A 14,737-nucleotide genomic window follows, 5' to 3' on the forward strand; every position below is an offset into this window, starting at 1 on the left:
GTCAAGCTTCACACCTACTGGTGTTCAGTGGTTTTCATGGCAAGTCTTAGAGATCGGGGGATGGTCATACTAGTAAATAAAATGGCGGGAGCTGTACATGAATTTCATTTGGTAAACAAATTATATTCTTAAAATGGTAAGAACACGGCCGGTGCCGTGTGTTCCGTCGCCAGATGTGAACACCGCAACGAGACGCAATCCCGGGCGTCCCAAGAAACAGTCCATCGGAGCTGACTTAAGCACAACGATAAGCAAACCCGGGCGTCCCAAGAAGCTGTCCATCGGAGCTGATTTGACCACAATACGTAAACCCGGGCGTCCCAAGAAACTCGGAGCTGATTTGACCACGATAATACGAAAACCCGGGCGTCCCACGAAACTATCAAACAAACAATCTTTGACAGCCCTAAACGAGCCAGAGTGTCGCATAAGAAAATGCGTGGTAAAAATAAGGCGCATTAAGGTAAAAAACGGTGTCGTATCCGAAATTTCTCGAAATGATGCGCCTGATGTGGATGCCAGCACTTTTGAGCCGGCTCGCAACTCGACGATGTACATTCCTTCGAAGGTACAGAAATCAACGCAACCCCAAAATATCAAGGAAAATGTGGCAGGTAAGAGGCTCTCACCAGGCGGATGATGGACTTTTCTTGATAAGCACAACTACTTGCAGGTCCCGAAACATCGCCATGTCAGCAACGCATAAGGAGTAAAAGCCCTAGTGGACCGGCAGCTGAGATTTCGCCCAAAAAACCACCTCGTTTCTTCCACAGAGATCAGCCTTTAACCAGGACACGATCATCGGTGACCCGCAACGTTTTCGATTTTCTGTCGCAGTCGCAGATCGAAGATGACAGTGACAGGGAGGATCCGGCGGCAGACATAATTCAGCGTTTGGTTAAGGATGGAAAGGCCTGCGTAATGGTGCGGTCAAGAAAAATCGGCAAACCGAGAGCCAAAAGAACAGCAAAGAAGGTCCGACCTGTGGGTAATCGAAGAAAGGTTTCGACAAAAGACAATGAGCCTGAGCCAGTCAAGGTCGTTCCCAAGTCCATAGAACCGCGCCTTCAAAAGCCATCACGCTCCTTATCGACCATTTTCGAGCCCGAGGAAGATTATAGCAACGATTCGGAGCACGGATACGTGCAGCCCATCGAAGTGCCCGTCCAGGTACATGTGGAGCCGAGCACTTCTAAGCAAGCGCACGAAGGAGCCTACAGTAATTTGGCCCGATCCGTAATGCTTAACCAGACCCAGGCGCAAAATCCACTGCCATCTACAGACAGACGTCGAGAACTTATCAACATGGCGCGACAATTGGTTAGCACGCCGCTGAATCGCAGAGCTCCTCCGGTGACAGATGTTAGTGCCACCACCACTGCATTGTCGCCTATTGCCCACCAGTCTCCAAATGCAGTTAGGACCGCGGGAGGCAAATCCCCCTGGCGCGTTTCCGACGATTCACCATTGCCCAATACTTTCATGTTTGGTTTCAACAACTCCCAGATGCCATCGTACTCCAGTGATCATGTGCAACGTCGGCATGTCTATGTGCCAGATTCGCCGGTAGAGCATGCTGAGAACATCCCTCACGAGGAATCCATTTGTCCGCCTTTGCACGAGCAAAATCATGACTCAAATGCGAACGACTCGAATGAGGAGAACCGTCCCCCTCCCACAATTAGCAAATCGATGTCGATCAATGACCAGGAAAGCGAAGAGAATGCGGAGAACTTTGTGCACCTGCCGAATCCTCGGAGAACGCTGCAGAAACGAACGCCCTTTAAGGATATTAACATACTAGAAGTAGTGACACTGCCGTCTTGGAAGAAGAACGTGACGGCCACTGTTTCAAAAGAAATCACTCCTACCAGAGTGGCACCTCGTCCAATGGCGACGTCATCCCCAGCGCAACGCAGTCAAACGCGGTCGAATCTTTTTGGTTTCGATGATGATTTTGCATGTGAAGATATACCTAGAAAGTCAACTACTCCCTCAAAAGGTATCGCTCCTACCAGTATGTCCTTAAACAGAGAAGTGACTCCTGCTTTAGCTAATCGTAATCAAACGGAAGTAAATACTTTCGGATGCAACGAAATATTGCCCTGTGAAAATATACCAAAAGAAAAGGAAACGAATACGGAAGAACGAACATCATCTTCACAAAACCTCTTTGGATTCGATGAATTTATCACCGAAAGCCAAGATTCGCCAGCCAATTTCACGGGGCTGAGTCAAAATGTAAATCTGCATGATAAGCTCCATCGTCTTGCGGAGCTGCGACCCAGAGATGGTGAGCTTCCACAAGTATCATATACCTCTATTCGTTCCGATTGCCTGGGCGAATCACATTCGAAGCAAACCGACATCAGATATATGTTGTGCTCCACTATGATTGCGCCGCCCCGACCGGCGAAACGGAAACCTGCTGCACCCACTGCTAGGGAATCGATGGGATTGTTTAGGGTTGACCAGGACGAGCCGGAGCAATCATTTGCCGATAAGGTAGGATTTATGTAATGGGTTCGTCCAAGCGTTGGGAAAGCGTCGACACTGTAAACAGTGAGTGTAGACACTGACCTCATAACGCTAGATTAACTTAAAACTGAGACGTTAACGTTTTAGTTGAGCAAACAGGGCCGCAAAGATTTAAGTCTTTCTTTGATCGGTAGTAAGCCGCTCACACAAATAAAAATTTTAGTCGTAAGTCTGTAGTTTTGTATACAACATTTGAAATCTTTTATTTTGGCAAACGGCGCCTAATTGTTTTAAAAATTCAACCTGTTCTAGCAACCCAGACGAACCTATGTGAAGGAGCGTCCGCAACGTAAGCGAAAGAAGCGAGTGCAGATATTGTACATCGAAAGTGAAAGTGAGGACGAGGACGAGCAGGACTCGCACGACAAGAGCTTGGATTCTCCGGAGAAGAAGCGGCATCACGTTAAACGGCCACGCAGAGACATCGAGCATGAGGCTAAATTGGAGCAGTTCGTCACCAGTTTCAACAAGCAATGCGAGGAAGTGGAGAAGTTCCCAGTGATCATTGAATAATCGCATTGCCTGTTTATTATTTATATTTTTTTGTGTCGCTGATAAGGGGAAGTAGTCGTTTTTAATTTAATGTGCTTCGTTTTTATGAGTTATTTGTGGTACCTTATTGTTTTGTGTATAAATGTATTTAGGAAGATTGCGTTTCCTCGAATATTTATAAGGACAACAGTCTAATGTAACTAACCAAGTGCTTGCAGTGCACTTTATGCAATTCTAGGTTAAGCTAAGCATGTATTTTTATTATCAAAAGCTTGGATTATGTACAGCTTTGATGTTTCGGTATTATAGCCTATCATTATGACTAAACTAAATAAATGAAAAATCTTAATCTTTGTGAATTGAACTATTTGTTAGTCCAAGGGAAAATTTTTCCAAATGAAATAGAAGTCAATTTTATATCATACATAATTTCCATAAGGTGGACTTATTTTTATTGGTTTTTTCTTCAAATTTCTATTGAATCGATATCGATAAATATACATGTGCATAAGTCATACTTTAGAAAACATATTTTATTTAAAAGTTTAATAATTAAAACATAGGCTTCCTATTACCTAATTGGCCGTTTTATTGGTTACAATGGATGTTGGGGAGTTTCATATTTTTACTACACGTTGGGTCAAGCAAGACCGTCATGACCCGAGCCAATCTTGTTCAATAATGTTACGTACAAATTGTTCAAATTCGAATAAATTTTAAACAATATATAATCCGAAATGGGAATGGTATGGTTAAATATGACGAAAGTCGAAACTCAAAAAAAAACTAAAGTTAATTAAGAAATGAATTTGAAGCTTATACAGATGGGAAAGACTTCCAATCGCTTATACAAATCCAAAATTTTTGGATTTAATGGCCATCAGCATTTTACTGCGTAAAATAGATTTGCTGGAGTAAAGAGGGATATACAGCCGAGAGATACAAGTATTCGCAGTCGGTAGATGGGAGTCATCCGCAGGTCTTATGGTGACAGATGGCAATGGTTGGAATCCCTCCTCCGAAGCTGGAAGCGCAGGAGAGCCGGTCCAGAAGTAAACCTGCAAGAATTGTGTTTGTTATGAATGTTTGAAGCTCATTGGACCATCTTTCTTCTTACCAAATCCTGGCGTTCCATAATGTTCATTTTCTCCACAATACTCCAAAACCATTTCTTAAATTTTAAAAGTTTATCAGGACCCTCGCTAGATTCGTCGTTAAAGGTAGTGTATGAAATTAGTGTCGAAACATTTATATCACCAACACCGTTTAGCAGCAGACGCAAGTCCTCAGCGGTTAAGTTAATCATGCTGTTATCGGGCAAAACGTCAAAAACTCCGTCCTTCAGTGCCTGTGAATGGTAGACAATATTTTGTTGTAATAAGGCTATACATTTTTACGCAATATTTGCCCATACCTCCAGTGCCTTTTCTTGGGATTTGATTAGTCTATATTCTGTATAGCGTCTGACGTACTCGAATATATTACTCGATGTGACAGCGACATCGCGCCCTCCTGGGATAAGCTCTCTGTTACCACAGCCCTCCTCCTTCATCAAATCGATACTGAAATGGCAGGTTATTTAGAGCCTAAACTATCAAGTAAGGTGGGATTACTTACACAAAGCATAGCTCCATACGATTTATAGTTTCCTCGCCTTCCTTTGTTTGGGCATTTTGAATAATTTGTCTAAAAGATTCGTACAATGCTGGATCGAAAAATGCCAAGTCGTGGAACTTAATTTTACGCCCAAGAATGTATTTTAGTACATGTCTTTGTAGGAACAGTGGAAGCAATTCGTTTTGCAGTAGACAAAGTCCAATAAGTCTGAGAAAAGAGATAGGCGGCGTTAAAGCAGTGAATCGAATAAGGGAGCACTTAGCTTACCTTCCAATATTTCTAAATGCATTAATGCGCTCGAATGATGCAAAGCCTTGGCGTGGTGTGTAAAAGCCCCGCTTTCCCGGTGAGTAAAATAATGGTTCATTATCATCATCAACGGGATCCACTACCACGACAGATGGTGATTTTTTTGGTTGACTACTTTGTGCACTGGTCTCAGATTTTTGTTTAAACGTGATTATTTCTATCGCTTCATTCACTTTCTGACGGAGCGTCTCATCTGAGGAAATTACGGACAGGAGCTGCGGAGTGGGTATCTCCAGCAGCATTCCTGTTATCTTCGGTGCATGCGTTTGGTTTATCGAATGGATCTGTTGATCAAGTCGGACTGTTAATATTATGAACTTCAATTGGATTAATTCGCTTACCTTCGGGTAAAGACGTTCCCCAATTTGTTGTAGGTGAACGGACAAGTGATCATTCAGGCTTTCCGGCGTAGCATTATCTAAATTTGCAGTTCCAATAAGTGGGTCAATATAATACATAGAACAAGATTGATTTTATAGATTACCTGAGCTATTTGGTGGAGTATACGGTCTGGCATCCAAATTCAATGCCTTCCTCTCACGGGCCGAACGCCACAATATTTTGCTGTTGGAACCACGCCTCTGCAGAGTGGACTGATCGCGACTAGACCCCGATACTGTTCTGCTGCGCAGGATGCTCGAGAACGGCACTACGTACTTGCTATGATTGGTGCCCACCTGTACGGACTCCAAGTTGGGGATCTTAGCACTGGCCAGCAATGCTTCTGCGATCGATGTGTAAAAACTGCGCGCTACACCCGATCCCTCGCCCGGCTCGTCTTTGAATGTCACCTTTACTCTGTTGAATGTGATGGGCGGCTGGATGCGCCGACTTTGGTTGCCAAACTGGGTATTCAGTTCCTTGAACGTTTGAACAATTAAGCTTTCACGATTGCGCTCCAACTTGCAAAGCACCAAATCACGTTGTTGTCCGTTGCGCAATTTTTCCATGTGGCGACGGAAACGCATCTCCTTCACGGGAAAGCCTCGCAGTTCCGGCAGCACAGAGCCGTGTTCCATTCCGACGTCGTCCATAAAAACGCGACCGAATAAGTCCAGAGTTAGCTTCCAGCGGCTAAGTAAAAAGTTCCACGACGGCAATTCCGAAAAATTACTTTGGTAAAACTGAGAACCACGAGCAGGAAATAATAACAGGTGGTCTGATGTTGACTTTTGATATTGTGTATCACATTTGGCTTGTTCTGCGGTCGATAGATTTGAAGCCGAGTAGTTGTTTATGTCGGAATCAATTGTCTTTAAACAGGAACCACCTGCGAGAACTATGACGCTGCGAGCGGCAGTCGCTGGCGACACTGAGGCTTTATTTGGCGCTATGATAACCTCTGGTCGTGTGGCCATTAATGCTTCAGTCGATTTACTTGTACTTGGAAGACTGTCATCAGTTTCCATTAATACGACTTTTTCGTACTTGCTTTGATTGCCTGTGGATTGAAAATTTAATGTTTGTAAATTGTTTACCGCATACACTCTTACTCACCGTCAGCCTCTTTGTGGGATTTGAAATCATCCGAGCCCTGTTTCTTCTTTAATTGTACGTAAATATTAGAGTCTGTTGAGCCCTCAGCCTTATTAGTTACATTTCCATCACCCGTCTTACTAGAATCGATCGGGACTGTTTCGTAAACACGCTCGTTCCTTTTCAAGGAATTCGAGAATCCCAGTCTAGTTGGAGTATAATCAAAAATGCTGCCACCATCACCATCATTAGTGGCACCGCTGTTGTTGGCATTCGTGGTCACGAGAAGCGGTAGGTTTGCGAAGAGTTCCTGACGCTTAGAATTTGGTTGTAGCAAGTGCGGCTTATCGGCGAGAGGCATGGCCATATCCAGTGGCAATTCAAAGCCTTCTGGCGCTGAGCAGCCCAAGCTTAATGTCGATTCAGATCGAGCAAAGAATGCATGGCGGCGTGTGCCCTGGCTTCCTGAAGGCATGCTGCTAGCGGACATCTGAACATCGGCGTTAAACTCCTCTAGATTAGCCAACTCGTCGTCCGTATCATAGCTCTCAGTCATAGGTGACAAATTGTTTATACGGCCAGAAATGGTATCTTGCTTATCATAGAAGCCTGAATCATTGCGCATATAGTAGACAAAGGCATCGAGTACATAGGCAATGTGCCGCAAGGCTGTTATATCCAACACTGGCAAGGCGTCTCGGTGCTCAGAGGTGTGTGAGCGCATCAGGGATAAACAGTAGGTGAAGAAGTCGCGGCGTGAATTGGATCCTTTGGATACGAAACTTAGTAATAATCGTAAAGCAAGTACATGGTCTTACTTACCCATAATATTTACACCATTAACTGACGACGATGTGGCAGGAGCCGGAGTCTGGCTACTCGAAGCCTGGGCACTTAGGTTGAGCGGATGCAGCGGATGGTTGGGATCCGTGTAGTTGGTCAAATAAGCTCCGAACTTTAGCTGTGCTTCGGTACCGTCCATTACCGTAAACATCCAATCCCACGTAGCCTTTAAACGCTTTTCCACAAATGCCTGTAAAATTTAAATTTAAATTGCAATTATATTCAGTAGTACGCAGAGCGAAATTAATTCATTTCGGAATTATTTTATTCGGTACTTACTTGGACTGCGATTGCTTCATCATTTTGAATTTTTAATGATGTTTCGATGTCATTTAGTACGTTATAGGATAAAATGCTTATAAGCTCGGATATTTGCCTTATTGTGATTCCGAAAGCCCGTGCCAAGTTGCTGGCCGTTGTCGCCATGGTGTGTGGTTCAATCGATGGGGTAGTGACTGTAGTGCTGGCGGGTACAGTGGAGCGGCGCAGAGCCATGGGGTCAATAAAAACCATATTAGACCCGGTGGGCACCCTCACGGAGGAGCGCGCAGTGTCACGACTGCGTATGGCCCATTGCATCGTTTGAGGAGCCAGATCGCTGCGAGCGTTCGAGTTGGTAGAGCGGCGTTCAAGTTGCTGCTCATTGAAATTGAACTCGTCGGACTGATCGTCGGACTCGCCATCCTCCGATCCATCTTCTTCTTGGGCAGAGGAGTCTCCCGATTCATCCTCTAGGAAGAGAACACCAATGTCTAAAAGAAAACATATTCAATGAAGTAAATAGAAAATTAAGTCAAATTCAAGAAACTAACCATTTTCTGAGCCAACGGTTGCTCCTGCTTGCACGCTCCTCTGCACCTCTTGATTGCTTTGGTTGTCATCGGAGTCGGACTCAGTCTCGGCGTCATTGAAAGTAAAGTCATTATCGCTCTCGTCATCTTGCATGCCGTCCTCATTTCGTTGATTTTCAATTAGCTCATCGTCTTGATTGTGGGAATTAGCCTCCCGGTTTATAACTTCTTCCGATTCGGAGGCGTCGCGTATAGCTGGATTTCAATGTACATTTCATAAGGGTTTGTACAATTTCATATAGCTATTTTCTAAAACTATAAGAAAACTACTCACTTTCCATAGCAACTACATCGTAGTTTTGTTGAATATTAAAATTGGCGCTCTGATCGTTTCCAGCATCGTGGACAAGTATTTGCTCAGAAGGAGACTCCACGTTAGAGGGGGCTAAAGGATCAACGCTGAACAAATCGTCAGAGTTCTAAAAGAATATGATAATTGTCATTAAACTAGTTAAATTAGTATGGATTGGTCGCAAATCTATAATCTTATAGAAAGGCTGGTCATATTTACACGTACATCCAGATTCGACGATGACATCGTAAACGGAGCTGTTGGACGCACAACGCCCAGTCGGACTGGAGCGATCAGAGCCTCGGATACCTCACATAACTCCTCGATGGATATCTTGTGCAGCGTTTGGAATACTTTAACACAGCTCTGCACGTATTTGTTGCAGGATGAGTGCGACTTTCGCTTCTCCGGATTAGGCTGCTTTTCCAGGTTGAAAATGACAAAAACGCGTGCTACGGAACGCACGAAGCGACGCACTACTTCCTCAGCTTCCTTGCTACGATTGGACACGCTTGCGTTCTGCAATTCGCGCACCAGGGTGAGTAGCAAAGTGTCCAAATGATCGCTAGTGCACTTTACGATCAAACTGTGGGTAAACTTGTCGAGAAGCGTAGAGCCATGCTGCGTCTGGATAAACATATTAAAGCCTTCCGAATTAGAGTTCTCCGATGCACTGCCTGCTGGATTCGGTACATCGCCTCTCTCCGCACCGCTCATGATCATTGAGCGCACGGCGTTCCAGTCGATCAGTAGTCTCTCCAAAGCCTTTCTGGCGAACTTCGGTGGCTCCAGATCATGGTCCGGCATATCATTATCAATTTCGGCTGCGGAGGTCTTCCGATTTGATATCACTGAATTGTTTCCGGTCGCTCCGGTGGCAGCGGTGCTAACATTGCGAACCCTTACACTAAAGCGGTACTGTCGCTGCTCTACAATCTGGCGTCCAACCGTTTGAATAAGGAAAAGAAGAATCGATTCACCCTTGGAGTTAAATTTGGTGACCAAATCTGTGCAGGATACTAGTTTGCACAGCAGTGCGAAGCGCTTTGTGAGATTTCCAGCGATCAGAGCCTTACACTTGCATTTCTCCCAACAATCACAGTAAGCAGTCGGCGCCGTACGCTTCAACTTGCAGTCGTGTCCTTTGTGGCAGACTCTCGCGCATTCCGTGCAGCAGCACAGGGATCCAGTGAGGCCGCATGTCTTGCACTCGAAAATGTTCTGGTTGATGTGATCGGCTCCTGTCCATGTGAACGAGCAGGTATCATTGTAGCAGATGACATGCAGAGGTGACTGATCCGCAGGTGAACCATTCGGGAAAATCATGGCCTCCTTTAGCTGCGGATCCTGCTCGGACAGCATGAGAATCGTGTTTAGTAGTATGATTCCTGCCTCGTAGGCGCGACACGAAACGGATAGCATAAACGGCGTTTGGCCCTGCGCATCCTTAGTGCTCAGCATATGGCAGAGGTACGGACGAAGGGCTGGACTTACGCACATCTGCTGAAGGATTGTCAAAGCATGCTCCCGCCGCTGAGCCAGGTCGAAGGTGTAGGTAGGGGACCCCAACTTGATGTTGGAGAGCATGGAACTCTGGGAGGAGGACGGAATTATCTTTGAGATATCATCTTCAATGCTGTCTGAGACATTCTGCGAAGAGCTGGCGCTCAGATTACTAGCCGCCGGTGTTTCAGCTGGCCAGGGGATGTAGGCATGGTCTTCGTTGTTTGTAGCCATTGGCTGGCTGCCAGACTGTTCAGCCTGATCGCTATTTATTAGACGATTCATCATGTCGCGCAGATTGGTACGATTATCCCTGCTCGTCGATGAGGCGGAGCCGGCAGCGGATGAACTCATAGTTGCAAAGCTGGAGTTTTCATTGCTCGAAGACGCACTTGCTCCAAATGCGATGCTGCTAACGTAAGCGCTTGTCGAGACAGTTGGAATGGAACGCGCCACGGAGAGTCCCACTAGTGATTTCTTCTCGACACCACCGCTGGGAGAGTCTGGTGGGGAATCCTTGTTTGAGGATGGGGCGCACATAATTACGCAAGCGTGGAATATGTTTCGGGCTCCATCGCAACGTTCTTCTACGACAAGAGCCGTATCCGCTTGATCCTCCCTCTCCAGGCGACCGAGGGCGGCAAAGCTATTCTTGACATCGCACCGCAAGATGTGCGGCATAAGCTTTTGAGTATCAAAGAGCAAAGCAGTCATGCATACCTTTGACTTCAAATTCACGCCGGAGAGCATGGCCGGCAGGGAGATTGTGGACATAGTGATTGACTTCACCGGAGGAAGATCAAACCATTGCGGATCCTTGATCGAGCCAAGGCAATCCTTGGCCAAGGGATATAGGGCTCCATTGCCATCACGAAGCACAATGGTACTGCTGTTTCCGCTGCAGTCGTCGTTGCAAGCCATTAATATGTTGCCAGGCGTGGAGCCAATAAAAGAGTTGCAGTCCGTGGGAAATAGGCAATTTTGCTCCTGCTTGCAGTTATACAGGTTGTAAAGGCTGTAGTGGATTTTGCCGAGAACCTTCTTGATCACATGAATGCCGCGCGAGTCCACGGCCAGGGTGAGTATTTGTGCGCCAGCTGCATCACCACCAACGTTAATCTTTTTCGGCTGTTTTTGCAACCAGTCTGGGCCACGGGTGGACATAGCAGTGCGAAATATCTGGACATCTTCGCGTCTCAGCAGCCGACACTGCTGCCAGTCGTCCTCCTTGCCCTCTTCCTTGGATGTGGAGGCTGTGTTAGATGTGGAACTTGTTGCGGCAGCAGCAGCAGCAACGGCTGCTGCATTTATTGCCGGAAAACGAACGGCAACAAAGTCGCCGTCGACCTTAAGCACCTTTCCCACTGGGCCCACCTTGTCCTCGACAAACACCACGTCCTTCACTTCCCACAGCTCCTCATCCTTCCTTCCCTCCTGCGGGGCATTGGAGTCCTCTTTCGTAGTAGCTCGCTTAGTACGCTTGTGGGATGTGACGCTGCCGGTGTCGCTGCATGTGCTGGATGCCGGTGAAGGCGGAGGTGGCATGTCGATGCGATCTGTTGACTCCTTGCTGTTTGAGAAGGATTGTCCATTCTTACTACTTCCAGTGCTGGGCATTGCCGTGGACTTTGGCAGATCTTTATCCGGAGTAATTCCATGGGCATTAAGATTATTGCCGGCTGCTTGGGATTTGTCTACGCCAGAGTTCGTGTTAATATTTATGATTTTCATGCGGCACACATCGGTGAAGGTCCAGACTGAATTCAAAAGCTGCCCCACCTTTGGGACGCCATTGGAGCATGTGAATCCGATTGATCCAGATTGATACATGGGACACTTCTTCATTATCACTTGAGCACCCACATTAATATCGGTGGCAACCACCTTAAAGGGTTTCTTGGTCTTGGTCCGGAATTTGTCCCACAAGAAGCGGCGTTGATCAAACGGCAGGACTCCCCACCAATATATGTTGTTGCTTTCGGTCTTAACAACCGTGTATAGCGAGCAGACGTAGATCTTTGTTATGGAGTCCGATATAAACTCGTTAAACGCGCAGCAACTGTGCTCCAGCTTGGCGCCGATGTAACCTAGTTGCTCGTCCATCCAAGTTGCTACTCGATTGGTTTCTGTAACAACGGAGCATCTGATGAAGTTGGCCGAAATAAGCTCCACTCTTTCAACTATGTTGAGGGAAACAGTTTTGGGATGATAAACGTTTTCAGTCTGCAAAATAGGATAAATTATGAGTTAAAGTATGAGTAAAGATTTCAATAAAACTTTGGTTTATATTATTTTATATTATTTCCTTACCTCCGACTTATAAGGCTCTGCATCTGACCAGCGCCACTGGTACAAATCTCCGCTCTCTGACAAGGCAATGAACTCCGAATACAAAGCTCCTATGGTCTTGAACCTTACGGAACTTTTCTCTGGCCATGGCTGCAATTCTTCAGATATCCAAATGGGGGACAACATGGGGGATGGCTCTTTTTTCTTGGAATCTAAATTAAAGTAGGTGTCAGTGTAGCAAGAGGATCATCGTCTTTGCATTTTATCAACTTACCAGCATCCTTCTCCCAGGTATAGTCGTCTTTGCTTATCCAGCGTCGTGGTCCGTAGTACTGACGATCCCGCCAACGACTAAAAGCCTCGCGGTCAGCATTAACTGATATTTGAGCTGAAAGTCCACTGTTACCAGTTAAGGCAGTGCCTGAACTTGTTGAGCGGGTCGTCGATTGGTTACTGTCTGCGGCATTTGCGTTGGCATTACTGCGTTCACTACGAATGCGATCGAACAGCAAGCTGGCCAAATGTAAAACAATAAGTTTAATTCGGTTTTTGTGTTTATTTAAAATTACTTACTTTCGAATGCTGGAGTAGTTGCTAAATATCTCCTCCGAGAAAAGCCCATCTGAGGGATCTATGATGACGCTGTTGTTATCTCCACTGAACCCATTATCCAGCAGGGAGATAAGGTCTTCGGGCACGTAATTATCGGCACCTTCTTCGGTATCTTCAGCTTCTTCATCATCGCGCGAAAGCAAATTGTTCACAGCTAAGTTAACATCGAGGTTGGTGCGCTATTGAGGGAATTGTATGATATTACACGAATAAGATGTTCTTGTATCGATGAATTTACCTGTAATTCTCTAATTATGAGATTTCTGCTCTTGCCCTGTAGAACCACCTCTGCTTGGGATATGAGCTCCTCCGGCACATATGTAGCCGGAACTGTTACTAAGGGTCGGCTCGATGTACTGCCTCCAATGATGACCCCTGTGCTACGAGATCCGGACCCCTGTCCGGTGGAATTGGAGCGACCTGTTGCGCGCAGCAGGCGTGCTCTTGAGCGGGCCATCGGTCGGGATGAGGATGGGGCTTTCGAAGCACTGGCCGTTCCGCTGCCACCACTGGTGGAACTATAAATAAACATCAATCAACAAACATTCGAATCTATGTAACTGGTACACCATTAAGCTTACCATTTTGCGTCTGATTTGGTCAAGTCAAGTTTCTCAGAATTTATAGAAAAGGACACGCGGAATGCCTTGCCATCCTCCAGTAAAACTCCAATGTGCGCGGGACCAATGACGACTTCCTTCACTGGAATTTTCAACTGTTCGAATATGCGATGGCTGCCATAACCAAATCGGTTCACCTTATCCGACACTTCACGAATCCTAAAATGGGAGAAAATGTATTAAGAATACGAGCAAGTCGATGCATGTTCTAAATCTCCTAAGCGTAGGGTGCATTTTATGGATGATTTCTGGCCTTGCCAGACTTTTTATGATTGACGACTGGAAAATTTAAAGCTTCTAAGAAAAGTGCACATCACCAAGGAAGAAAAAGAGCCGGTGTTACGATTATTTGGCGTTTAAAGGTTTTGGGTTATGGAAAACGCTGAACGATTTCATGCCATGTGCTGAAAGAGCGACATTCGGCGAAATATAATGTACAAATCAAGCATGTGAAAACATGTTTGTAACATTGTACATTTTAGTCGGAAGCATGGACTTCTGCAAGCTTCTTTCGAGAAGCTTATAATATAAACATTTCAATAGTTTGCTCAGCACAAATAGTTAAATATGAACAAATTAATCAGCATGTATGCACATGCACTCACACATGCTACCGTTCACATGTCGCACACATTCGCACACACACACATATGCGAATGGTTAGAGAATTAATTGTGGATGAAAAGTGGGAAACGCAAGTGCATTTCGCAAATTCTGCGGCTAATGTTTACAGAACCGCGTGGACGGCACTAGATGAGGTAAGTCCGCCAGTGTCTGTGGCTCGCGTTTTACGTTAATGATCATATGTACATATCTTCCTGCGTATACATATAGCTGCGTACCTACATATTTTCACATAACAAATACATGCAGCCGTACGTACACAATTACACGGAATTCCGCGTTCACATGTGCGTAATTGCGGTACGCGAGGATTATATTTACCTTTCAATAAACTGATCGTCCGAGCCCGGTAGCGGTTGCAAAACAAATTGCATGGAAACCATTTTAATTTTTCAACTATTCATGTACACAGTGTCCTCGTTGAATTTTCATGTCACAAAACGTTGAGAGACTTTCAGAGTGACCGTACTGGCTAGAGCTGGGACGAAAACCGATGCCGCCCGACTGTATCGATGGTTGCCGGAAAATTCGACGGTATCGATACATTCTCCAAACAAATTTATTGGTAAACAAAAACTTTACTTTCAAATTAAATTGACATTGACTACAATATGTGTACTTAGGCTGTATATATTTTATTAAATTTAAGATACAGAAGTTCACGAATGCGT

The 14,737-nt window shown here is 45.4% G+C and overlaps 2 protein-coding genes and 1 non-coding gene across 4 annotated transcripts; 2 read left to right on the top strand and 1 right to left on the bottom strand.

The window, feature by feature from the left end:
- The first annotated feature begins 65 nt into the window (after window positions 1-65).
- dmt (dalmatian) lies at window positions 66-3,599 on the top strand. Its single transcript, NM_079571.2, has 3 exons — window positions 66-614; window positions 674-2,505; window positions 2,791-3,599. Exons 1-3 carry the CDS (start codon window positions 134-136, stop codon window positions 3,049-3,051), a joined length of 2,574 nt encoding a protein of 857 aa, NP_524295.1. The 5' UTR covers window positions 66-133; the 3' UTR covers window positions 3,052-3,599.
- scaRNA:PsiU1-6 (small Cajal body-specific RNA : PsiU1-6) lies at window positions 2,531-2,689 on the top strand. Its single transcript, NR_048355.2, has one exon. It is a non-coding gene; the product is annotated as a small cajal body-specific RNA : PsiU1-6 (small nucleolar RNA).
- Window positions 3,547-14,539, bottom strand: hyd (hyperplastic discs). Of its 2 annotated transcripts, none has more exons than NM_079572.4 (19): window positions 14,388-14,539; window positions 13,404-13,601; window positions 13,061-13,340; window positions 12,784-13,001; window positions 12,485-12,723; window positions 12,232-12,422; window positions 8,644-12,144; window positions 8,401-8,545; window positions 8,088-8,321; window positions 7,555-8,027; window positions 7,255-7,465; window positions 6,454-7,200; window positions 5,441-6,397; window positions 5,298-5,374; window positions 4,915-5,240; window positions 4,648-4,854; window positions 4,445-4,592; window positions 4,148-4,378; window positions 3,547-4,088 (listed from the first exon to the last, which is right to left on the bottom strand). In NM_079572.4, the coding sequence occupies exons 1-19, from the start codon at window positions 14,447-14,449 to the stop codon at window positions 3,876-3,878; spliced, it is 8,658 nt and encodes a 2,885-aa protein (NP_524296.2). In that variant the 5' UTR covers window positions 14,450-14,539; the 3' UTR covers window positions 3,547-3,875. The 2 variants fall into 2 exon arrangements, with proteins under 2 accessions (NP_524296.2, NP_001287262.1); NM_001300333.1 differs by having other exon boundaries at window positions 8,638-12,144.
- Between the last annotated feature and the right edge of the window lie 198 nt (window positions 14,540-14,737).

This window comes from Drosophila melanogaster, chromosome 3R (assembly GCF_000001215.4).
Source record: "Drosophila melanogaster chromosome 3R".
Taxonomy (NCBI): Eukaryota; Metazoa; Arthropoda; class Insecta; order Diptera; family Drosophilidae; genus Drosophila; species Drosophila melanogaster.

Coding starts and splice junctions, on each gene's coding strand:
- hyd (NM_001300333.1), bottom strand. CDS start 14,449: ATGGTTTCCATGCAATTTGTTTTGCAACCGCTACCGGGCTCGGACGAT. Junction 6,398..6,453: donor ATCCCACAAAGAGGCTGACG/GTGAGTAAGAGT, acceptor TTCAATCCACAG/GCAATCAAAGCAAGTACGAA. Junction 5,375..5,440: donor TACTCCACCAAATAGCTCAG/GTAATCTATAAA, acceptor CTGCAAATTTAG/ATAATGCTACGCCGGAAAGC.
- dmt (NM_079571.2), top strand. CDS start 134: ATGGTAAGAACACGGCCGGTGCCGTGTGTTCCGTCGCCAGATGTGAAC. Junction 615..673: donor TATCAAGGAAAATGTGGCAG/GTAAGAGGCTCT, acceptor AACTACTTGCAG/GTCCCGAAACATCGCCATGT. Junction 2,506..2,790: donor AGCAATCATTTGCCGATAAG/GTAGGATTTATG, acceptor AACCTGTTCTAG/CAACCCAGACGAACCTATGT.